The sequence below is a fragment of the Pipistrellus hanaki genome (genome assembly GCF_964339955.1).
Source record: "Pipistrellus hanaki genome assembly, chromosome: 3".
Lineage (NCBI taxonomy): Eukaryota > Metazoa > Chordata > Mammalia > Chiroptera > Vespertilionidae > Pipistrellus > Pipistrellus hanaki.
The window spans coordinates 145,969,540-145,993,944 of record NC_140505.1 but is presented as its reverse complement, the minus strand read 5'-3'; the positions used below and the strand labels follow the sequence as shown (position 1 = coordinate 145,993,944).

The window sequence follows — 24,405 nt, the reverse complement described above, 5'->3', positions numbered from 1 at the left end:
GCAATTAAAGTTAAAAATAAACACATTTAAATGTCTCCAGGCTAAATAGTGATTAATGCAGCAGATAACTATAAATAAGAAAATGTTTTAAGCCATTCTTTCAGATTACACATCTTAAAAGTGTATTTAAGAAATTTAACTCATGATTAAAGAGTATATTATCATAAACTAGTATCTTCTACGTAGTTATGTGAAAAAGTACTCTAAACCTAGGAAAATTTCTTGTCTATGATCTTTGCTTAGTTTCTCCAAAAAGTATCCACCTCTCACAGCTGCAAAATAAAAAATACTAAGCAGTTTACACCCAGCTGGTGTTGCTCAGTGGATGAGCATCAAGCTATTAACCAAGAGGTCACAGGTTCAATTCCCGGTCAGGGCTGAGGTTGCAGGCTCAATCCCCAGTAGGGGGACATATAGGAGGCAGCCAATTGATATTTCTCTCTCATCGAAGTTTCTATTTCTCTTTCTCCCTTCCTCTTTCAATAAAAAAACAATATAAAAAGATCCTATTAAAAACAAACAAAAAAAAAACAACACTAAGCAGCTTAAAAGAATAACCCAGTTACATAAACCAGATTATTATTTGGAATGAAAATTATACAAAAGTTTTCAGTGGGACAAATGTATAAAGCACAAATTCGTTCTGTTCCTATATTTAAAATACATGTGATCAAGCTCCTGCCAAAAAAAGTTACACCTAAAGAACTTGAAATTCTGCATCATAACATTCAGTTTTATGCTTTTCTATCACCATGCCTTCCTACTTTTATTAAAAATGCAGCTTTCTTTTAAGTATTCAGGACTTTTGGTTTTCTTTTGTATTGCTTATAAGCATGTTATTTGTAATCTGAGTTCAGCCTGTCTTTTACCAAAGGCTTAAACAGGACCGGTTAAGACCAGGCCCTTTAACCCCCTCCCCACCCCCTCACCCCCCACTCACCAGTGCCCATGTTCCCCTGCAACACAACAGGCGTTTCCTAAGAGAAGGCTGGAGGGCTGGAGGACTTGAGAAATCCCATCCTGCAAAGGGTCAATTCAGAGCCCCTCCCTGCAACCTCCCTGCAAGCAGGTGGGCCCTGCTCTTTGCACTCCCCAAGTCAGCGTCCCCATGGCCCCTGGACACAGCCCTCCCCTATGGAGAGTATCAGTGATTCAAGAATTTTCACTTGAGTTCTGACCACTGTGTGAAGCTGAATGAATCACAGCATCTCTGAGCCTGAGTTTTTCTAGGAAACTTTTTGGGGGAAGTTCAAAAACTTCATATATATATATATATATATATATATATATATATATATATATATATATAGTTGTTGATTTTTTACAGTGAGGAACGGAGAGAGATAGAGAGTTAGAAACATGGATCAGCTGCCTCCTGCACACCTCCCACTGGGGATGTGCTCGTAACCAAGGTACATGCCCTTGACCGGAATAGAACCTGGGACCCTTGAGTCCGCAGGCTGATGCTCTATCCACTGAGCCAAACCGGTTCGGCTCAAAAACTTCTTTTTGAAAGGAGTGATTATTTTAAAGATCCTTAAAAACCCACAGAATTCTTCCTAATTACTGCCATGGCAGTATGTGGAATAAAATGTTGGCCTTTAACATCTTTGGGTCTGAAGGATCTTACCTACTGGGTGAGATCTGTGTTGAAAAGGCAGAGGCAATACTATTTTAACACCATGCAATAGGAAATGGGCTTTGCACCCTGTTCCCTAAGGTAAATACCCTAGCCATTTACTCCTTCACCCCCCGGTGACCAATCCCTGCCCCTGGGAGCCTGCGTGGCATTTTTCTGGGCTGCCACCAAGTGCCCACCATTCTCTCCAAACCACCATTGCCAAAGTCAGTCTTCCCTCCTCATCTTCTTCTCTGCAGTGTTTGTCACTGCTGCCCAACTCCATCTTTGAAAAACTGTCTTATTCTTTGGCTCCTCTCCATGCCCACTGTTAACAATGGCCATTCTTTAACTCTCTCACCTTCACCAGGAAGAAGCTTACACCCAAGCTCTCCTAATTCCTGCGTGGCCTTAAGGCAACCCACAACCCTCTCTGGGCCTCATCTGTCCCTGAGAAAAGGAAGGAGGTAGGCAGCGATTCAACTGCCCTTTGAGCTCTGCAGGAAAATGCTAGTCTATCCTAATCTCATTTTTGTTCTCTATCAGCATGTGGCACAGTTTCAGAGAGCCAGTGCAAGTCTGGGATGGAGCCAAGACCAGCAGGAAATCATCACTTCCAGTGTGGAAGGAACCTAAACATCACCCCGCATGAAACTCTCACCTTACAGCTGAGGAAACACAGGTGCAGAGTGGGCACTCCAGGGGTCCTCAAACTTTTTAAAGTGGGGGCCAGATCACGGTCCCTCAGAGAGCTGGAGGGCCGGACTATATGAACTACTAATTCCTACTGTAACACCTTGGCTGCGCTCACTGCCCAAAAAACCTGGCAGGCAGGATCAGACTCCCCTGGGGGCTGCATGTGGCCCGCGGGCCGTAGTTTGAAGATCCCTGCTACAGTAGATGACGGAGAGAAGGAAGTCTGCTGGGCTCTCACATGTTGCAAAATCAGAGCTCACGTGTCTTCCAAACCTGGTCGAGGTGCATACTAGTATCAAAGTAATGTGATATAGAATGCATAAATTGAGTCTTTTTTCCCCCCTTTAAAAAAAAAAAATTCAATAGTGAAATTCCAAGACCTCTGGAGAGACGTTTTCTATAGTGCGTGCTTTACACAAAGTAGAACAATCTGATCACATAAAACATCTTAGGTTTATGTTTTTAAATAGCTAAATAAAACAGAACATCAAGTCACTCAATACATATACTTACATTAATTCAAATGTCCAACGCACAGTACAGTAGGATCTATAGAGTGGTTCATATAATTTAAGATTTACATACACACAAGCACATAAACAAGTATTGGTTGACTAGAACAAAAGTTTAAGAAGTTATCCAGACATTTTGGTATTGACACCTACATATTTATGGCGACAAGTAATGACTTTAAACTTTCAGTAAGATCTTTTGTATAAGGATAGGAAATTTGCAGAATGGAGAGAAGACAAATGTACCTTTATTGCACTATTTATCTAACATTATACGGGATGTGATAGTACCCAGTAAACTTTATCAGTGAAGTCTTTTTACTTAGTCTGAAATGATGAAGTTAGCTGAATTATCCCCAAATCTAACTTTTTGTGCTGTATAAATAATGGCTGTTTGGTTCTTCCAAATGAAATGGGACACTAACACTTTTATTTGAAATTACTCAACTTGGGTCCTAAATTAGTAAAGGCTCTTTTAAAAGTATACTAATAGTTTATTTTCTTTTCTTTCAAGAATCCTGATTAAAAGGACAATGTCAGTCAAATCACCTCCCGGTCAGCTTCGACAGGATCCGTGGTGCTCAGACTAAGGTATCGTTATCTTAGAACTAAACCTTGGCAACAACCCCAGTCTTCTCTGGCTCACTGAGGAACCCAAGTGCTTTACCATGTTTCCTACCAACCACTTCAAAAGGCCATTTGGTTGTATTTCAAAAACCAAAAATAATTTCAACCCTGCTGTTTACTTCCCAGGCCGCACAACAAGTTAAAGATGGACAGATTAAATCGCTACATCATAATATACAGACACAAAATTAAGTGGACGCCACAAAGGGTGTGTCTGAAAACACTGAATTGACCGAATCTGAGTCAGATTTCACCCTGGAGGACTTTAAGATGCCCTCAGCTATAACTGTTTCACTGGGGAAGAACCTGACCTTCCCATTCTGCGCCGCCGTGGTATCCTTCAGGGGTTCCAAAAACACCACTCTCTTCCCGGCACCTGCCTTCCGACCGTCCGCTGGGACATCGCCAGGACCGAGAACAGAGGAGTGGGCATTGCTTTGGTTTAGTGCATTTTTCTGTCTCTTGGCTCTGCACCTGCAGGGACATGGCGTCAGGTAGAGGTACAAAAGGACCAGAATGATGCTGGCCACGCAGGCTGCGAGCGTGGTGAAAGCTGTGTTGAACGCCTCGTGGGCGTGGGACCTGTTGATGGTGAGGTTGCTCACGTTGATGGTGACATCCACCGTTTCGTTCAACAGGCGTTGCCTGTTCATTGCGATACAAGAATACACCCCAGCATCCTCAAAACGAGGGCTTTCGATCACCAGGGTTCCGTTGGGAAACACGCGGAAGTTTTTCATCTCTTTGTCCGGCTCCAGCAGCGTGTTGTCCGGGCTCACCCACTTGAAATCCGTATTGGAACCAGCAGTCTTGCTGTCACAGTGAACCACCAGCCTCTCCCCGACCTGAGCCTCGTAAATAAAGCCAAGGGCACGGAAGGAGCCATTGACGATGCTGTCGGAGCAATTCAGAAGGCCATCCTGGAGCAGCAGGACCTGGTGGGAGTGCCTGGAGTCGGACCACAGGCGACAGGTGTAGCCATTCTTAAAATCCATCACCGAGCTGAAGTGCCTGCGGTACCAGAACATCAGCAGCGAGTGCAGGGAGCAGTCGCAGAAGAACGGGTTTCCGTGAAGGTGGATGCCTCTGAGCTGCTTCTCTGGCACTAAACTTATACGGTTTGTGGGCAGGAAGGGGATCCGGTTGTAAGACACATCCAGAAACGTCAGTTCTGCCAGCTTGAACCTGCCCACGTACAAATCCATGGGAAACCGCGTGAGGAAGTTTCCGCTTAAGTAGAGTTTCTGCAGCTGGAAGAGCCCTCCAAACGCCGACGGGTCGAGAGAGGAAATGTGATTGTTGTAAAGCAGGAGCACTTCCAGGACCTTCAGCTCCTGGAACACGGCGCTGTCCACGGCCTTCAGCTTGTTGGAGGAAAGGTCAAGACACTTCAGATTCGGCGTCGTGGAAAAGCTGCCCGCGGAGATGTTGGTGATGTTGTTGTGGCGAATGATGAGGGTGTTGAGCTTCCCAAAGGGCGCCGGCATCCACTGGGGATCCAGAAGCCCGATCCTGTTGTAACTCAGATCCAGCCTCTTAATCCATCGGAACAGGCTCCCGGGCACCTTGGACAGGTTCTTGTTGGTGCAGCTCACGATGTCGGTGGCACAGATGCAGGCGGCGGGGCACAGCCCGGCGGCGCCCGGGCTCACGGTCACCGCGACCACCAGCAGGCACAGCAGCTCCCGGCAGCGGGGGCGGAGGGCGCGGGGCAGGGCGGGCAGCGGGTGGAAACGCAAAGACATGCTGGTCGCCTCTGCGTCTCCTCCAGGCGTCTTGGCGGCCAGCTCAGCCTCCCACCGGTGAATCTGGTAAGCAACGTTTAAAGATGGGTTTAAAAAAAAACAAAAAGCAAAGTTCACTCCCACCAATTAACCCGTAACGGTCGCACCTCGCTTGCTTTCTAGAAACTTTGGAAACGGAGGTTTGGTTTCACCCTGGGGACCTTTTTTTTTTTTTTTTTTTTTACTGTCAAACGCAATTTTTTTCTTCCCCGGTTGCTCTTGTTTACAGACATCTACAGCCACCATCTACCGACACACAACCGTCTCCGCATCAGACATTCAATGTTGTTTTAAGGTGCATCCTGTATTTTTGTTTCAAAACTCCCTCCGATGGACTCAAACATACACAGACGCAAGCAATAAACAATTAAACGGAAATACTCAGCGAGCCGCCCGGCCAGGACACACACCACTCACAGCGCCGGGGAGCCTCGCGCGCTCGGGACGGGCTGCGCGCCGCGGTGTCTCCTGAAGGTCTGTGCGTCCGTTCCTTCGTCCGTCTATCCGTCACGCTCTCATCTTCCGAATTCCTTTCCCTCCGGCTCCCGGCGGGCGGCGGCCTCTCGCTGGCTCTCAACTTGGGGAGTTTCAAGGCGCCGCGGCGGCGGCAGCAGCCACCCCGGGCGCAGGCACCGTCCCCGCCGGCCGCGGTGAGTTCTCCCGGGCTCTCCCCATGGCGCGGCCGGAGGAGCCGGCTCGGCGCTCCCGCCGTCTGGTGCCCGCGCGCCCGCAGCCCGGCGCCCGGAGCTCTGAGCCCGGCCCCGGGGGCGCGGGCAGCCGGAGGGCCCGGCACCGCCTCTCCGCGCTCCGCAGGCGGCCGGACCCCGGGCTCCCGCGCGCCGCCGCCGGGCTGTGTGCCCGCGCGCTGGGGGCCGGGTGCGCGGCCGGGAGACGCGTCCCGCCCCTGCGCGCCCCCCTCTCCTCCTGCGGGAGCGGCGGGCGGGCGGAGGGCGGGAGCCGGCGGGGCGCGGGGCACGCGGCGCGGGAAGGGGCGGCCGCGCAGCCAATGAGAGCGGCCCCTCCGCCGCCCGCCTTCCCCCTCCGGCTCTGCCCGGCGCCCGGAGCCCGCGGGCGCGCGGGAGGGGGAGGCGGGGCGGGGGTCCGCACCTGGCCCGGGGATGGGGTCCCCCGGGTGAGGACGCGCTCACCCGCTCCCGCCAATTGCGTCCGTTTGTCCACTCCGGGACCGGAGGGTGTTGGGGGGTCAGGCGGACGTCCCCAGTCCGAGAGGGAAAGGTCGCTCCCTGGAAGACCCCACGTAGCCGCAGCCGCTCTGGTCCCCTGAGCTCCCTGACCTCCTGGGTCTTCCCTTGGGGAAGGGCCGAGCGGGCTCCCAGGGCGCTGGATGCGGTTGGCTTTAAAGGGTTTGCAAAATAAACACTTACAGCCGCCTTCCTCTCCGCCCACGTTTTGGGGAGCTGGCGGGGAGGGGAGCCGGGCCGGTCCCTTTGGAGCTGGGCAGGCTCGGCGGGGACGCTACGAGCCTCCCTGGGAAAGTTCGGTCCCTCTCCCAACTCGGGAAGTGGCATCAGGGGTGGCGCCCGGTTCGCGGAGGAGGAGGAGCGCAGGGGGAAAGGCTGGGAGCCGATCTTCCGGCTGGAACGCACCGATAAGGGTATTAAGCTTTAAAAGATATCCGGCTCCTCCGGCCGGGGACTCAACTGGGAGTGGCGGCGCGGAGATTCTCCATCCCTTCCGGAGACGCGGGGACACTAGGACTGGGGTGCCCGCTCAGGCTTGCTTTGGTCCAGCAGGCGAGGAAAGGTGCACGCCCGGGTAGACAGACAGATAGACAGACAAACCGGGGTGATGTGGACAAATAGGAGATGGAGGGCGTGGGGCTGATAAGCTTTTAGATGAAAAATCCATTTTTGTTTAATTCCAAGATCAGTTTTAACGTTGGGATTGGACTAAGAAGCCAAATGGCCCCGTTTGTCTGTTTTATTCCGAGTAAAAATAAATAAATTACTGCCCAGACAAGAGATACCAAAGACTGAAAAGAGGAGCAATGGAGAAAACAATTGGGGGCAGGGCATACAACTTGTAATAGTACTTAAAAAAAATAAGAATGATGACAAGGACAACCAGCTCTCCCTCTCCTCCCCACACATTTGAGCAGCCTAGGTTTATTGAGAGTTAGTCCCTATGTTGTCCATGAATAGAGTCACCCGGTAGCACAGAGCTCCAGTGCCATGTCTTAAAGAGAATCGTGTGCATTGTGGACTGAGCCTGTTTGTGCAATGAATCTGAAGTAGCACTAGTAAATCAAGATGTTTCAAGTGAGAGCAGCTTGATTCCGATGGGTTTCAGTTTCTTGAAAAGTTGAAATTTGCCTTAAAAAGATCACAGCCTGAAGTGTTTCAAGAAAGCGTTCCTCACTGGAAGCTTCCAGGGGAAAGGCAGAGGTTGAGATTTTTTTTCTAAAGTCAGGCAACACTTACTGGGATTCTCAGAAAATTTGATCTCTAAGCCTTCATTTTTACAGTGAGAATGGTTAGGACAGAGAAGTAGAATTAAAAGTACTCAGAGGAATCCTTCTTTAAATGACTAACAAATAAACCAGGTTTTTTACAGCGTTTTACTAAGTAACTATCATCCTATTCAAAGGAAACCATGAAGGTGGAAGAAAGACCTGTATTTAACACAAAAGTCATCTAAAAAGAATTAACTTTCAAAATGGAAACAGAAGGTTATGTTGTTATAGCTGCAGGCACATCACAGAAGCAGTACACAAAGATACACAGTATAAATAAACTAAATGCATTGAAAATCCACAGACAAGTTTATTTCTCTATTTGAATACCTGATTTGGGGGGTTCTGCACATTTGTCAAGGGGAAATGAGTTCTGGAAGGGGTGAGTTCACTTAGGTGGAAAAAAGAAAGCTAAGCGTTGTCCTTAAAAATGGCATAAGATTTGGCCTTACTTAGTGGAGGATGCCTTTCTATCTTTCTAGCATCCCTCTGTCTTCTACTGGGTCCACTCTTTAAACTACAAGGTAAATTCCACAAAAGTGAAAATTTTGTCTTCGTCACTGCTCTTTTCTTAGCTCCTAGAATCCTGCTTGACTCCTGCTTGGCGTTCAAATGTTTTAATGAATGAACTCATAGATGGGGAACTTGTTTAAAGCTTTCCCCCACCTGAGTCTGCTGGTGGCCATCCTGCTCTCTGTACGTCAAAAGCGTGTGAAAGAGGGATGGGGGAGAGAAGGAAAGAGGAGCCCTGCAAAGATTATTGGAGGCCTGGATCCACTAGTGTCTAGAGGCCTCTGCAGGTTATACTTCCTTATAAATTACATTCTCTATTCATTCCCCCTTTTTTTGGCTTAAATTAATTTGAGTGTGTTTGTGTCACTTGTGCTGAAAGAGTTCTAGTATATAATGATGGGAATAGTAAATACGTATTGGGCCATAATAATGTGCCAGAGACTAAGCTCTGTTTTTCACGCATTATTTCATTTATGGCTCACCACAACCTGTAACATTATATAACCCTATATCCCAGATGGTAACTGTGTTCCAAATTATTTGAAAACTAGAGGCCCAGTGCACAAAATTCGTGTGGGGGGGGGGGGGGGGGAAGGGTGTCCCTCAGCACCAGCTTGCACCCTCTCCTATCTGGGACCCCTCGAGGGACATCCCTCTCACAATCCAGGACTGCTGGCTCCCAACTGCTTACCTGCCTGCCTTCCTGATTTCCCCTAACTGCTTCTGCCTGCCAGCCTGATCACCCCCTAACCACTCCCCTGTCAGCCTGTTTGTCCCTAAATGCCCTCTCATGCAGGCCTTGTTACTCCTAACTGCCTTCCCCTGTGGGCCTGGTCACCCCTAACTGCCCTCCCCTGCAGGCCTGGGTCCCCCCCCAATTGCCCTTCCCTGCAGACCCGGTCACCCCCAACTTCCCTCCTCTCCTGGCCTGGTCACCCCTAACTGCCCTACCCTGCAAGCTTGATCGCCCCCAACTGCCCTCTCTTGCAGGCTTGGTCCATCCTAACTGCCCTCCCCTGCTGGCCGATTGCCCAAAACTGCCCTCCCTTGCAGGCCTGGTCGCTCCCAACTGCCCTCCCCCTGCTGGCCATCTTGTGGTGACCATCTTGTGTCCACATGGGGGCAGGATCTTTGACCACATGGGGGCAGCCATCTTGTGTGTTTGAGTGATGGTCAATTTGCATATAACTCTTTTATTAGATAGGATAGAGGCCTGAGGATGGGAGGCAGGACAGGCAGCATGGGTGGGTGCCAGCTGGTTTGCCCTGAAGGGTGTCCTGTATCAGGGTTCCCTTGGGGTGTGGAGCGGCCTGGGCGAGGGGCCTGTGGTGGTTTGCAGGCTGCCCACACTCCCCAGCGACCAAAGTGGAGGCCCTGGTATCTGGAATTTATTTATCTTCTACAATTGAAACTTTGTAGCCTGGAGTGAAGGCCTGGGCAGGCCAGGGCTGCAGAAGCTTGGCTTCCTCCATCACTGGGGAAACCCAAGCCTCTCTCCTGCTCTCTCTGTGGCTGAAGCCATCTTGGTTGGGTTAATTTTCTTACTCGATCCTGATTGGCTTGTGGGCGTGGCTTGTGTGTGCAGTGGAGTGATGGTTAATTTACATATTACTCTTTTATTATGTAGGATGGAATGAAACTAATTTAGCTTGAGGGTCCATGTGATGGATTTCAATTATACAGAAGAAAGACATTTTTGATAGGATGGTCCCAGCCTGGAATGGGTTGCCAAGACTGATGGTTGAGTTGCCTTCTCAAGAGTTTAAAATAGGACAGATACGTATTCCTCTGTTGGTATTTTGACCACTCAATAATGACTCAACAGATAGTAGAAAGTGGATTGACAATTGACATGATTATGAATCTAGTGTGTTTCTCTCCCTCTCTCCCTCTCCCTTCTTTTCTGAAACCAATAAAAAAATATAAGAAAGAAAGAAAGAAAGAAAGAAAGAAAGAAAGAAGGAAGGAAGGAAGGAAGGAAGGAAGGAAGGAAGGAAGGAAGGAAGGAAGGAAGAAAGGAAGGAAAGAAAAGGATAAAGAATATGATACACCCTTAAGTGCAACAGGATGTAGGTGAATAAATTAGTGTACATCCATCTGGTGTCATACTATATTGTCATTAAAAATAATGTATGTCAGAGAAATATCTGGTGGTATAAGTGAAAGTTACAAAAAAGTACTATTTTAATTTTTGTAAATATATGTATATGCATATGCATAGAATATCATCTGAAAGAGTACATATCTATGTCATAACAGTGGTTTTACATTTTTTCTTCTTTCCTTATCTGTATTTCTATTTTCTACAATACTTCTGTGATAAGAAAAAGCATAATGAGAACTTATGACTCTTTAAAGTTACCTATGACTATCTTGTGCACCAATGCTTCTGTTTTATGGTGATTCGGCGATTGTAGTTTCAGAGAGCAAAACCCTCTTCTCACTTCTCAGGCAGGAAGTGACCACGATTTCCCCTGATTTGAGGTACAGTGATTGCTGTTCCCTCTTAGCAATACAGTCATTTATTTGACAACTATTTACTGAATATTTACTATGTGCTAGGCAGTAATCTTTAGTCTGAGAATCATAGCAACACATAATGCTCTGAAATGCTACACTAGCCACACAAGAGACAGGTATAGTCACTTACACATTTTTGTTGGCCAGTTGTCCACATCCCCAGGCTTGGGACTCAGCATCCTTTGTTGGGATCACTTCTCAGCAACTGAATTCTCTCCCACAACACATTCTTAGACTAGCTTGTGATGGTGGCATGGTCCCCTGCCCCACACCATCATTTTGAGTTTTAAGTTATTTATTTTTATTTTTAAAATATATTTATATTGATTTCAGAGAGAAAGGGAGAGTGAGAGAAAGAAAGAAACATCAATGATGAGAGGGAATCTTTGATTGGCTGCCTCCTGCGGCCCTTACCAGGAATCAAACCATGACCTCCTGGTTCACAGGTCAACGTTCAACCACTGAGCATGCTGGCCTGGCTCCTTTGCTTTTCAATGAGAAATAAAAATAACAACCGAAGGCCTTTTTTCCTCATCCTAAAAATCCTATGTGCTCACTGTAGAAAAATTGGAAGATACAGAAAATAATGTAAAGAACCAGAGAATGCCATTCATCTTACTGGTAAATTATATTTCTGCTCAAAGAATAAATCCTTTGCAGTGAGGAACCTGAGAAGTTTACAAGAGGGTGATTTTCTCTTTGTCATAATTATGTACTGAGAGAAATAAGCTGACCTTTTTTTATTTTTTAATACTCTGAAATTCTCAGCGGAGGAAATTTTGCTTTATAAAATTCACTGTGTCAAAGTTATGCATCTAGCATTATAGTTATTTCTTGTGATTTTTGGTTTCAAATAGTAGGTTCTCTGATTTTCAGTTTGCTCATTATTAACCCAAAGGGATCATCTAATTGAATTTCTAAGTGCTATTATATCTCTCAAAACTGAGGCTAATTTTATCTCTCTGATAAATACAGATAATATTTAACACACCCAGCTTAGAGAACTGTATACAGCAGTTGACTCCGATTCTGTGTCCCTAAAAAAATATCCTTTTTCAGCCGTGGCTGGTATGGCTCAGTAGTTGGAGCATCATCCTATGCACCAAAGTTGAGGATTCGATTCCCGGTCAGGGCACATACCTGGGTTTCGAGTTCGATCCCAGTTGGGGTGCGTACAGGAGGCAACCAGTCAATGTATCCTTCTCCCATGAATGTTTCTCTCACTTGCTCTCTCCCCCTCCGTGGGAAGAAAAAAAAAAAAAAAAAGCCAATAACAAAATACTTTTCTGTAGCAGTAATTAATTTATCAGACCTTTGTAAAAGTGACATCTGATTATTCAAAGAAATACCTGATTTGAAACCATCACTAATTACTAGCCAACATTAACACGAAATAAAGTAAAATAAAATTGAGAAAGAAAATAATAAACTCTCTTATATGCCAGCACTATTGCAAATATTTATTCAATTATTCTCAGCAAATACAAGGCCCTCTGTAGTAGATGTTCCATGAGTAATTGGCGCTGGAACTCTGACCTTTCTTTCAGTTTGTGACAGTGCAGAGAAACATCGCATTCATATACGGGAAGGCAGAAGGGCCTCTGGGAAGATCCGAGAAAGTGGACCTGGTAGAAATAAGACCCAACATTTCCTGCATTCTCACTATGTACCAGGCTTCTCATGTAATGCTTACAAGGGCTCCAAGAGCTGGCCGTTAACATCCCCATTTCCTACCGAGGGCAATGGGGCTTGGTTGGTTTCTAGAACTTGCCCAAGATTGGTGGTAGAACCAGGACTCTCAACCAAGTCTGCTTCACTCTGGTCTCCTGCTGACCGATAGCTCTAATGCTTACCATTAGGGAGTAGAAGGGTCGGCCATAATTTCAATTTCACCGAGCAAATATCATTAGTCCTGGCCACATGCCCGGAGCCATGATAGGGCTGCTCTCCTCTAGGAATTTGTAGTCTTATTTGAAATAATAATCGGATAGAAGGAAATGTATAATTCAATTCTAAATTGGATATAACCAAGAACCAAAATATTTGCAACAGAAAAAACAAACGTATATTTGCAACAGAAAATATGTACTCTGGGTATTCAAAAATTCCAGTACAAGCAGAATTTTAGATCTTACTCATTTCTTGTTGACTCAACAAAGTGAATTGTATGCAAATGAAAACATAACCTGGGAGAAACCGTTTGAATGGTTAGGAATGAACATAAACCTCAGAATTAAGTAATGGTAATATGAGCCCTATGGCTCATTTTATCTATGGCATTCACAATGAACTCTAAGGAAAGAAAGTATTTTTTCCCCTGGCACATACAAAGGGTCTAAAACATCCTCTAATTATATGGCAAATGGCAATGCACATACACACACATTAACAGAGCATTGAAATAAAGAATCAAATCTTTGGGTTCTGGTGCCAGCACTTTGATTTATTAACTGTATGTATGATTTGGTGTAAGTGACCTGGTCTTTGAGATTATCGACTTCCCCATTCATCAAGTGGACATGCAGGACCAATAAATGCACTGTTTGATTTCACAATGACAACAGGCGACGCATGTGAAAAGTGCTTTGGGAACGATAAAGCTGCAAGAGTTTTACAGTGAGTCCCCATCATGTGTTATTCATCTTTATTGCCCTGTGCCTTGGACAGGATCTGCCGCAGCACAGGTGTTTGTTGAATTTCATGGAGCTGAAGCTCGGCTTATATACCAAATCAACAGAGCCGGAGAAGTGTCTCCACAACAATGTTTGTACTAATTATGTGGCTCTCCCGAGCCCAGCTGTGCCCCTGTACAGCAGGCCCTCTGTCCTCATTTGGAGGACCTCCTGTTGGCTCGGCCCCGCCTTGCTCTCCAAGGTGCTCTCTCAGCTGCCGAAGGCTGGAGTGAGACACTGGTCTGTGCACCTGGGCTTCTCAGAGCCTCTCCTTCAAGCTGGCATGTTGTGGGGAACATCCTGAGTGGAGACCTTTCGTTAGGAGTGATGATTGGCAATCTCAGTACACACTGCAGAGTACCCAAAGGGGCTTTGAGCTGCAGGGAAAGGCAAAATAAATAAAATAATAATTGCTCTCTCCAGAGAATCATTTTTTGACGTGTTGCTGCTTGCCTCGTGTATTGTGGTAGAAATGCCTGGTAGGAAACCAAGGACGGTTTCCTGGGAAGCTGCTGTACAAAAGAGGTCAGGTGCAAATCTAAACAAGCCACTGGAGGATGAGTCTGCTCTTCGACATTTCCTTCTTTGCAGAAAAAGCGGAGCGGTGGAAAGAAAATATGCTGTTGTGGCAGCTGTCCACATTTACCTCAAAGTAGAATTTTTTATTGACTCAATTACATGTATTAAAACTATGTAGCCCTAGCCGGTTTGGCTCAGTGGATAGAGTGTCAGCCTGCAGACACAAGGGTCCCAGGTTCGATTTCGGTCAAGGGCATGTACCTTGGTTGCGGGCACATCTCCAGTGGGAGGTGTACAGGAGGCAGCTCATCGATGTTTCTGACTCTCTGACCCTCTCACTTCCTCTCTGTAAGAAACCAATAAAATCTGTTTTGTTTTTAAACAATTGGACATCTAAATTTCTCTTTTCTAAATTCCCTTTGCTGGGAGGCACTGAGAACCTTAGTTATATTTTCACAGGCAGAATATGCGTTGACCCAGTGAGTATCAGATGTGCTTGTTTGTAGGGTATGTCTGGGGTAAAACTGAGTGGTGGCCTCTCCAGACAGAGTCACCTTGATATCATCAATATAGCCCAGCTCGGCAGGCCCCAAAACTTGATAGTTTGGATTCCCCAGAGTCATCCTGATGCATGTGGAATGATTTATAATATAAACCAAAAGAATACCTACTTATCAATTTAAGGCAAAAATAAAGTAGATCAGAACCTGATATCAACCTAGTCAAATTCTCAGCTTGTCAGAAAGCTTTGGGAAGTCAAGTTTATAATAATAACTGTTTGGTGAGTGGAAAATACTGGGGAAAGTACAGTTAGTTTGTTTTAATGTTTAGTGGCATCAAGCTATTCTAGCATGACAGATCCATTGCCACAAACCAGGTTTGTCTGCCAATAAGACCACATATTCAGGTTGGTTGAATATGGCACAGTCATTCCTGGGCAGAATATGCCAAGCTATTATTCAATGAAATCTTAAGTTTATAAGAAATACAGAGGCATCAGGATTCTGCCCCAATCAGAAAATTACTCTTCCTATCAAGATAGTCTCTCCCTCTTCCTTCATCAGTACCATAGCAGAAAATGCAAAGGAAAAACAGCATCGTAAATGAAGTAGAATGGTGATCGTGAAAAAGAAAGGCCGATGCACAGAGGACATAGAACTCTTATTCGAAAGAGATATCAGAAAGCTGCAAAGCCACCTAGAGAGAAAAGCCAGTTCTGGGAAGCAGTCATTTTGTAGAACCTCAATAAAGCATAATGACAAATATGTATATTAAAAAGTAAACTGGATAATTTCATAAGCAAAAATTGAGTTCTGTGCAACCATTCTAATTTAAGAAAATTCCACCAAAGGCAGTCATGAGACAAAAAATGATGTAGCATGCACAGAAGAGGATTAGCATAGCTCCTACACTGAGTATTTCCCACTCATCATTTGGGCAATGTCACCCAAACAGGGACCAGGACATTTACCTGCGCTTCACAGGGCCCACAGAGGAGGGGACTGCTGTACTAAGCTGGGACAGTTTTTCTGTTTATTGGCCATTTATAGACCCTCTTTTATGAATCTTTTGCTCATTTTGCTGTTGAGCTTTTCTTACTGATGTGTAAGACTTCTTTTTATTCTGAATTTGTTTTCATCATATATATTATGTGTGTATAAATATATGTCACTTAGTTATATAATGTCTAATCACTGAGTTTACCTTAAACTAATATAATATTGTATGTCAACTGTAATTGAAAAATAAAAAATAATTTAAGGTAAATATAATATTTTATTCCACCCTGTGATTTGCCTTTTTACTCACTTTTGGTGAACAAAAGTTTTTAGTTTTAATACAGTCAAGTTTATCACCTTTTTCCTTTTGTGTTGGTTTTTTTTTTTTTTTTTATGATATAGCAAAGGTGGAAAATTTATTGAAGAAAAAGTGCAGGTTCCCACATGGGAAAGAGGAAAGAATCTCACAGCACAGACTCCCATGTGGAGAGGGGGCAAGGGTCCCCTGTTATTTCCTATTTTTCAAAAGCATTGCCTGCTCCAAGATCATGCCGATGTTTTCCTGTAAATGCTTTATTGTTTTACTTGTTAATTTTATCTCCAATCCATTATGCTCTGGTCTGAATGTTTATGTCTTTCCCCACCCCCATGCACATACTGAAATGCTTACCCCTAAGGTGATAGTTTTAGGGGATGGAACATTTAAAAGATTCCTTGTCCCCTTCTACTATGTGAGGACTCAGCCGGAAGCAGTCCCTCAGCAGACACCAACGTTTATGGCGTTTTTGTTATAGCAGCCTGAATGGACTGAGACACATTTGTAATTGATTGTTGTATGTAAAGTGAGGTAGAAGTCGTATGGGTATCCAGTTTGTTCCGCATGGATGGCTATCCAGTTGAACCAATACAGTTTATTGAAAAGACCAACCCTTTCCTTCCTGCACTGTGTGGTCACTTTTGTCATAAGTCATGTACTTATACGTGTGTGGGTCTCTTCATGGCACGGTTATCTGTTCTTGCACCAATGCCACAGTTTTTGTTTTTGTTTTGTTTTTTTCTTTTAATATATTTTATTTATTTTATTTATTTATTTATTTATTTATTTATTTATTTATTTATTTATTTATTTATTTATTTTTACAGAGAGGAAGGGGGAGAGACAGAGCGTTAGAAACATCGATGAGAGAGAGAAACATCGATCAGCTGCCTCCTACACACCTCCCACTAGGGATGTGCCTGCAACCAAGGCACATGCCTTTGACCAGAATCAAACCTGGGACCTTTCAGTTTGCAGGCCAACGCTCTATCCACTGAGTCAAACTGGCCAGGGCACCACCATTCTTATTATCAGCTTTATAGTAATAACTCCTGATAGCTCATGTGTTAGGTCTTCCATATCTGTTCTTCTTCAAGGATACCTTCGCTATTCTCAGCCTTTTGCATTTTCATATGACTTTTAGAACTGACTGTAAATTTTTGGTTAAAAAAATAATAATAAAACCACAGCTTGGATTTTGATTGAGAGTGCATAGAAGTATGTGCTAATTTTTTTGTTTGTTTTCTGCAAAAGGCTTTATTGTTTCCATTTGGTCCAAGGCATGGGAGAGGGCTCCAGGGTGGTTAAAAGGATTCTGGTGGTTTCAGGGAGAGGCTCAGGAAAAAGCCAGACAACGGGATGCAGAGGGGCCCTGGGCTCCAAAGGCTAGTCATTTTAAAGAGATACTTGCCCTGCTCTGCCTGGGGGCTGGCCAGCCTGCAGAGGCGAGTCAAGGGTCACCATCTCCTTGAGATTCATGCCCTCCAGAGCCACATGGTCACAGTCAAAATAGAAGGCCAGAAATTGACTCAGTCCCAATATGATGCGGATGTTTTCAATATTCTACCGTTAAAGATGATGTTTGCTGTGAGTATTTTGTAGATATTCTTTGTCACATTAAGGAAGTTCTAGTCTTGGTTAAAAGTTTTCATCACAAATGAATGTGAATTAATGGAATACTTTTCTGCATTTAAGATGATCATGTGGTTTAACTACTATGAATGGATAAACAGAGTTTATGATTTTTAATGTTAAACCACATTGCACACCTATATATTAAACTGAACTCAGTTTACTGTATCACTAGATTTGATTGCCCACGTATTTTGTTAATAATGTTTTAATAAGATTTATGAGAAAGGTGGGTTTTCTATTTTCTTTCTCAGAATGCTTGTCAGATTTTTAAGGCCAAGTTTATGCTGCTTTCATTTTTTGAAATGTCTGGAAAGTTTTGCTTCTTGAAGAATTATACATGACAGGTGGTAATTTTTCCTTCAGTATTTGAAAAAATTCACTGTTAAGTCCAGTGGGTTTGGGCTTTTCTTTGGGGACAGATTTTAAAATAATATGTTCAATTTTTTAATACATACAGACTTATTAATATTTTATTTTTCTTCTATCAGCTTTGCTAAGTTGTTTTATTTCATTCAAATTGCAAATTTATATAACATTATTTTTAGAATACTTTAATTGTACAATCTATGGTGATACTCTCTTCCATTGCTTTTGTTGCTAATTTGTGTTTTTATCAGTCGGGTTTTATCAGTTATGTTAATCTTTTCAAAGACACAACTTTTGTTTATTTCTTTAGATTTTATTGCTGCTCTTTTTCTACCTTCTTGAGATCAACACTTAATTACTGATTTTTTAAACTTTTTTATTTTCTAATAAATGCATTTAAGACTATATATTTCAAAAAAGGGACTATATTTCCTTCCAAGCATTATTTTAATTTTTTCTCATAAGCTTTAAAATGTATTTTTTAATTATTCAGTTTAAAATATGTTCTACTTTCCTTTTTTTTATCCCACGGAATATTTGAATTGTATTGTTTAGTTTTTAAGCATTGGGTGTTTTTTTCCCCCCCCCCCTAGATTTGTTATTGATCTCTAGCTTAATTCCAGGGTGGTCAGAGAAGATATTCTGAAATATTTCAGTATTTTGAAATTGTTGAGACTTTCTGTATTACAATATATTAATTTTAATAAATGTTCACGAAAAGAATGAGAGTTGGTCATTAGCCAGTGCTATTTTATATGCATGGCGATTAGATTAGATCTATTCATTGTACTTTTAATATCTTCTGTATCCTTACTGATTAATTTTTAATTTTTGACTTGTCCTATCAGCTATTGAGAAAGATATGCTAATGACTTCCACTGTGATTGCTGATTTGTAATTCTTCTTTTTGCTCTGTCCATTTTTGTTTAGTATATTTTGAAGCAATGCTATTGGGTACATATAGATTTGGGATTATAATATCTTCTTATTGGATTATCCCATTTATAATTATGAACTCTGTCTTTTTATCTCTAATAAAATGTTTGCCTTAAAGTTCACATTGCCTGATATTAGTAGAGTTGCACAAACTTTTTACCTGGCATATTTATCTTCCTTTTTATTTACATTAAACATTGCTTTATAGTTAAAGTATATAGTTGGGTTTGTTTTAATCTAGTCTGACAATCATAGTCTTTTACTTCAAATTTAGTTCACTATGTAATTACTTAATTGGGTTCTAGCTACCATCTTATTTTTCATTTTCTATTAGGCTCTTCTCTTTTATAATATATTCCTTTTTCCTATGTTTCTTTTCCTCCTTTCTGCCTCTTTTAGACTATTAAAATTTTCATTATGTAATGTTTTTATTTAATAACTTGAAAATTATATATTAGTTTCTTATTCTGATAGTAGTTATCCTAGAGATTACAACACATATCCTTGATTTATTACAGAATTGTACAAACTATTATTTTTACCATTCCTCTTATATTCTTAGACCCAAAAACCTTTTATGCTGTCTAACTCTCCATGATTTTTGTGTTCTCTTGCTTTGCATTTTAGTCCTACATAGCTTTTAAACTACAAATTACATTACTATTATTGTTTTTTACAATCAGTTATGACTTATAAATGCCCATATGTTTATTCTTTCCAATGTCTTTTTTCCTGTATTTTCTTAGGAAATAAACTTGCAATACAGCCAATATGTAAGTTAAATGCACCAGTTAAAATATATTTGAGATGAAATTTTAATTAAATAATCACCAAATATAGGTTGTAAGTTTGAGTAAGACAACGTCATTATCGATGTCAGGCAATAATACTGATTTTTCCATAAAGCACTGAATTTATTCAGTCAAGTTCAAACACTTCCCATATGGTATTTATAGTTTTCAAAGAGAATTAACATTCAACTTTCAGTTGATCCCAATAATAACTTGGTGGATAAGCCAGAAAGACAAAGAATTAGGGATAATGGGAGGAAAGAGATTTGTCGACATTTATACACCTTATATTGAATCAAGTCCCTCATGCCTAGCCAGACCTCTGACTATATGAATCAACTAGAAATAACTAAATAACTCATGTTTTAAAGATAAAGATTCCCATAAAAAAAATGCATCCTCAAAACATACAGTTTCATTCCAACTCCTTAAATGACCACCCTCTTCCTGCTTCTTATCATTCCTCATCACTAGATTTTTTAAATTTTATTTTGTATATATATATTTTTTTTAGTTTTATACTAGAGGCCCAGTGCGCGATTGAAATCAAGCAAGGAGGCACCCCGCAGGCCGCCACAAGAGTCAGGCTGGACCGCTGCTGCAGGCAGCTGGGACCCGTGCCTCACTTCCTCCCAAGGCTCCCCCTGCGCCCCTGCTTGTGTCCACTCTGGAGCTGTCCAAGCCAGCGCCGCGACTTGGCCAACCCCAGGCCCCCACCCGACCCCCTGCCTGTGTTTGCTCCAGGCCACTGGAGCTGCTGTGCCAGCTTAGGCAGGCTCCCCTGTCTCTGTCTTCTCCGTCTCCACTCCTGGCTTCACCTGCACGTGCAACCTCCTCCTGTCGGGTCATCCCATTACGGCATCCCAGCCTAATTTGCATATTACCTCTTTATATATTAAGACTAGGGGCCCAGTGCACGAATTCGTGCACCTTGAAAGGAACTGTGGGCCGTGAGGCTGCAGTGAGCACAGGGGCAGGTCTTGGCCCATACTCTGTGCCCCTGCTGGCCACTCTTGGTGGCAAGGGGCAATCAGGGCTGACAGCTGCTGCTTGTATCCGCTGACAGCACTGAGTGATCAGAACTAGCAGCGGGTGCGAGTGGTAGCTCTGGTGCTGGCAGCAGGTGTGAGCACCAGGCAGGACCATGGTGCGTGGAAGCAAAGAATTTTCAGTAGGCTTGCCCCGCCAGAGGTTTGCCCTGATGACAGTGACCAGCACGGTGCCCTGCCTTGGTTTGGCACCCCTGTTCAGCTGCTCCAACATCCCACCATGGCTGACCCCACTATGTTCCATGCTCTGCCACCTGCTGCCAACGCCTGCCATGTTCCACACACGCCCCCTGGTGGTCAGTGCACATCATAGCAACTGGTTGTTTGGTTGTTTCGCCATTTGGTCTATTTGTATATTAGGGTTTTATATATATAGATATTTCAGAGAGAGAGAGAGAGAGAGAGAGAGAGATAGAAGCATCAATGATGAGAGAAAATCATTGATTGGCCATCTCTTGCACGCCCCAAACTGGAGTTCGAGCCCACAACCTGGACATATGCTCTGCCTGGGATCGAACCGTGCCTGAACCCTGACTTCCTGGTTCATAGGTTGATGCTCAACCACTTAGCCACACTGACTGAGCTATCAGATTTTTAAAAGTCAAAGCATACATAAACATCTGCCTACAGCAAATACAGTGAGTTTTCAGTCATGAGGAAACCCATTAAAGTCAAGACTGATAATACACTGTTTATTTTAGTCTTTCTGCTTAGTTTTCCTTTCCAGGCACTGGACTGAACTTAGTTTTCAAAGCCAAAAATGATGATTGTTTATATATCTAAATTTATTAATACTCTGCTCATAGAAATTTTTAGGTACAATTGATTCCAAGATTATTTTGGGAATTTCTCACTGGTTAAATCTAGACTATATTCAGGGGAAAGCCAAGAAACATATTCTGTAAAGAGAGAATATGCTAATTGACTGCCTCACCCTCAAAGATGGCAGTGTCCATAGCCAGTAGGAGGGAATATGCTAATTGACACACCATCACAATGATGGCATTGCCCACAGCCAATAAGGAGGGAATATGCTAATTGACTGCTAACCCCTCAAAGATGGTGGTGCCCACAGCCACAAGATGGTGGCACCCAGTCCTCACAGCCCCCCCCCCGCCCCCCCCCCCCCCCCCCCCGCTCTGGGGTGGCAGGTGCACAGCAAGGCAGGACCTGCCCCCAGGCGGGCTTGGCTGCTTCATGAGCCTGCCTCCAGAGCCTCCCAGGCCCCTCAGCCCCCCAGCCGCCCAGGGCTGGCCTGAGGCACAGGTAACCAGGGCCGGCTGAGGCTTGCACTGCCAGCAGTGGCAGCAGCAGAAGTATGATGGAGCATCGCCTTCCCCTGATTGCCGGGTCACCTCCTGCCCCTGAAGGCTTCTGGACTGTGAGAGGGGGCAGGCCAAGCTGAAGGACCCCTGCCTCCAGTGCATGAATTTTCATGCACCAGGCCTCTTAGTTAATAATATAAACTTTTTATATACATAAAACTCTTCTCATCTAAAAGAAGGCAAAGTAGGTGCTCACTAAGGGTTGATTAAATAAATGAAAAGTTCTTCAGTGTCTACCTCAATCTCCTCAGTTTACCCAGAGTACTGACACAAAGCAAAATAGTATAGAGTTTGGATAAAAATTTGGTTTCTGATTCTCCATCTTCTCCCCCTACCACAAATTTAATAGAAAGTAAACTGCTGCTCCGATGATGTTATAACAAGCAGGGTCCCATCCCTCTACAGGTAATGGGGAGAGAGCATTTGGTTTGGGGTCATAGTTGACATGCTTTGGGACAATTGTGCTGCCTCCTCACTTCTTGTCTCTGGAAATTCCTGCTGTTCACAGTCTCTGCGGTAAAGGACAGGCTAAAGTGGCCCTGACCTTACCCCATGTCCACCTCACCCCATTGTAAACAGACCAGGATCAAACTCGGAAAGCAATTAGACTCTCCCAAGAATTTGAGCCAAATTACAGAAACCACAATCAGTGGTTATGGACTACTGCTGAGAGCTCGCATCCAGTGGGAGCTGAGGTTGGCGCCAGGGCACACAAGTCAAGTACAACCAGAGTTACTTGAGGACAAAATTATAAATAATCAGAGGAAGCCAATTCTCTAGAGAAAAGAAATTAGACATGTTTTAAAAGGCAAGGAGAAGAGTAAAAAAAAAATAAAGAATCAGAGTCCAGCTGACTTTCTACTTCCCAGCTCCCGTAGTTATGAAGTCCATCTGGACTTTGTTTCCTGCTCCCGGACACCTATAAGATTGCTGGCTTTATTTTCACTTAACTCCTCTTTTTAATTTGAGTTAATTCCAGCAAGATTTCTAGCAACCAACAATTGGTTTAATCTCTTTATTTTAAAAAAAATTTATTGATTTTAGAGAAGAAGGGAGCGAAAGAGAGAGGAATACATCTATTTGTTGTTCCACTTATTTATGCATTCATTGGTTGATTCTTACATGTGCCTTGACCGGAAATCAAACCTGAAACCTTGGCATATTTGGGACATGGTCTAACCAACGGAGGTACCCAGCTAAGGCCACAATCTCTTGACTAATAGATCTCACCCTCTCCCCTAGGCACCCAGTGCTTTGGTGCATCCCTCCCCTCTCCCGTGAGGAAGGAGAGTGATCTGAAAATCTTTCACACCAGCAAATACTTGGTTCGTTGGCTTTTCCAGTAACATTTCAGAAAACACTGCTGTTAGAAGACAACATTAGATCCTAAGGAATAATGATTCACGATACTATTTTTAGCATTGGTTGGAATACATTTTAGGAGGAGTCTTCCCAGAGTATCTTCTGTGATCTTGTAGCTGACCACTTCTTTTGCCTAAAAGGGCTACTTACCATTACAGATAAACCTTCCCCTGTCCCCCACACGCCACCCAATACCAAATCAACTCTTCTATCAAATTGTAAGTGCCTTGAAAAATAGGGCGTATGTTTCTACCACCTTTGCATTCTCAGCACCTTAGTACAGTGTCTAACAATTACAACAAATATTCCCTCTCCACCTCTCATGAAAATTTTGAGAATGTTGTGACCTAATAATCAGTTATCACCTTTTCAGGAACTCTCCTTTTCCCTTTACCATTCCTTCTGGACTTCCATCTATCCTTGGAGCTCTGCTAGGGTTCTGAATATTGCTCTTGAAGAGCATGAGGAAAAGAGGAAAGCAGTGTCAGCTTTACTTAGCCCAGGAAAATAAGACTTAGTGACTGCCTAGCCAACATTCATAAAGTCATCCTTGAAGGAGCCAGTATAGGCGGTTAACAGAGGTTTTCTGAGCCAACTGCACAACCTCTCCTTCCTTCTGGGTACTCCCAACATTGGCCCGCACATTCACAAACTCACATCCATCTCATGCCAGTCATAAAAATGACTCTCTGATGAAGACACAGTGGACACACAGAACATTTGCATCAATGCAGGCATCAGTATACGTATACATCCAGTGGCCCCAAAGGGCTCCGCTGTGCAATGTTTAACTCTTTCCTTTAAAAAGAGACCATTCTCACAGATTTGATTTAAGGCCAATGAGGGAATATTAATATAAACTCTCAAATACAGGACTAATCATAAATACTGTTTTAGAATAATTATCTTCATGCATAAAGGACTGCTTTTTTCCTTGAAAGACTGCCATTAACATTTTATTTCCCTTATCTATGTCATTAAAGACAAGAGTAATATTCAGAACCCTCAGAAGTCATATATCGACATAAAAAAATTATGTTTCGAGAATGTTTGGTTTCTAACATATTATGTATTTTATTTTTTCTGGTACAATAGTATCATTTATTTTCTAAACATTTCAGTTCTTACCAAATGAGTCATTGTTAATGTAGAAACCAGCTGAATCATCTGTCCTTCAGTCAATAGTTGTTTT

General features: G+C 43.5%; 2 protein-coding genes across 4 annotated transcripts in view; one reads left to right on the top strand and one right to left on the bottom strand.

The window, feature by feature from the left end:
* Positions 1-2,749: 2,749 nt before the first annotated feature.
* Positions 2,750-5,785, bottom strand: AMIGO2 (adhesion molecule with Ig like domain 2). 2 transcript variants are annotated; one of them, XM_084876657.1, is made up of 2 exons: positions 5,648-5,785; positions 2,750-5,261 (listed from the first exon to the last, which is right to left on the bottom strand). In XM_084876657.1, the coding sequence occupies exon 2, from the start codon at positions 5,196-5,198 to the stop codon at positions 3,642-3,644; it is 1,557 nt and encodes a 518-aa protein (XP_084732783.1). In that variant the 5' UTR covers positions 5,199-5,261; positions 5,648-5,785; the 3' UTR covers positions 2,750-3,641. The 2 variants fall into 2 exon arrangements, with proteins under 2 accessions (XP_084732783.1, XP_084732784.1); XM_084876658.1 differs by having other exon boundaries at positions 5,655-5,783.
* The window catches only part of PCED1B (PC-esterase domain containing 1B), a 129,469-nt gene continuing 110,553 nt past the window's right edge, over positions 5,490-24,405 (top strand). The window contains exon 1 of one of the 2 annotated variants that reach the window (XM_084876665.1): positions 5,490-5,711. The gene's annotated coding sequence lies outside the window, so the exon portion shown is untranslated. Of the gene's footprint in view, positions 5,888-24,405 lie in introns of both variants that reach the window. The other variant, XM_084876664.1, reaches the window with a different exon arrangement.

Bases quoted from the DNA above. Each gene is read 5' to 3' on its own strand.
- AMIGO2 (XM_084876657.1), bottom strand. From the start codon at position 5,198: ATGTCTTTGCGTTTCCACCCGCTGCCCGCCCTGCCCCGCGCCCTCCGC.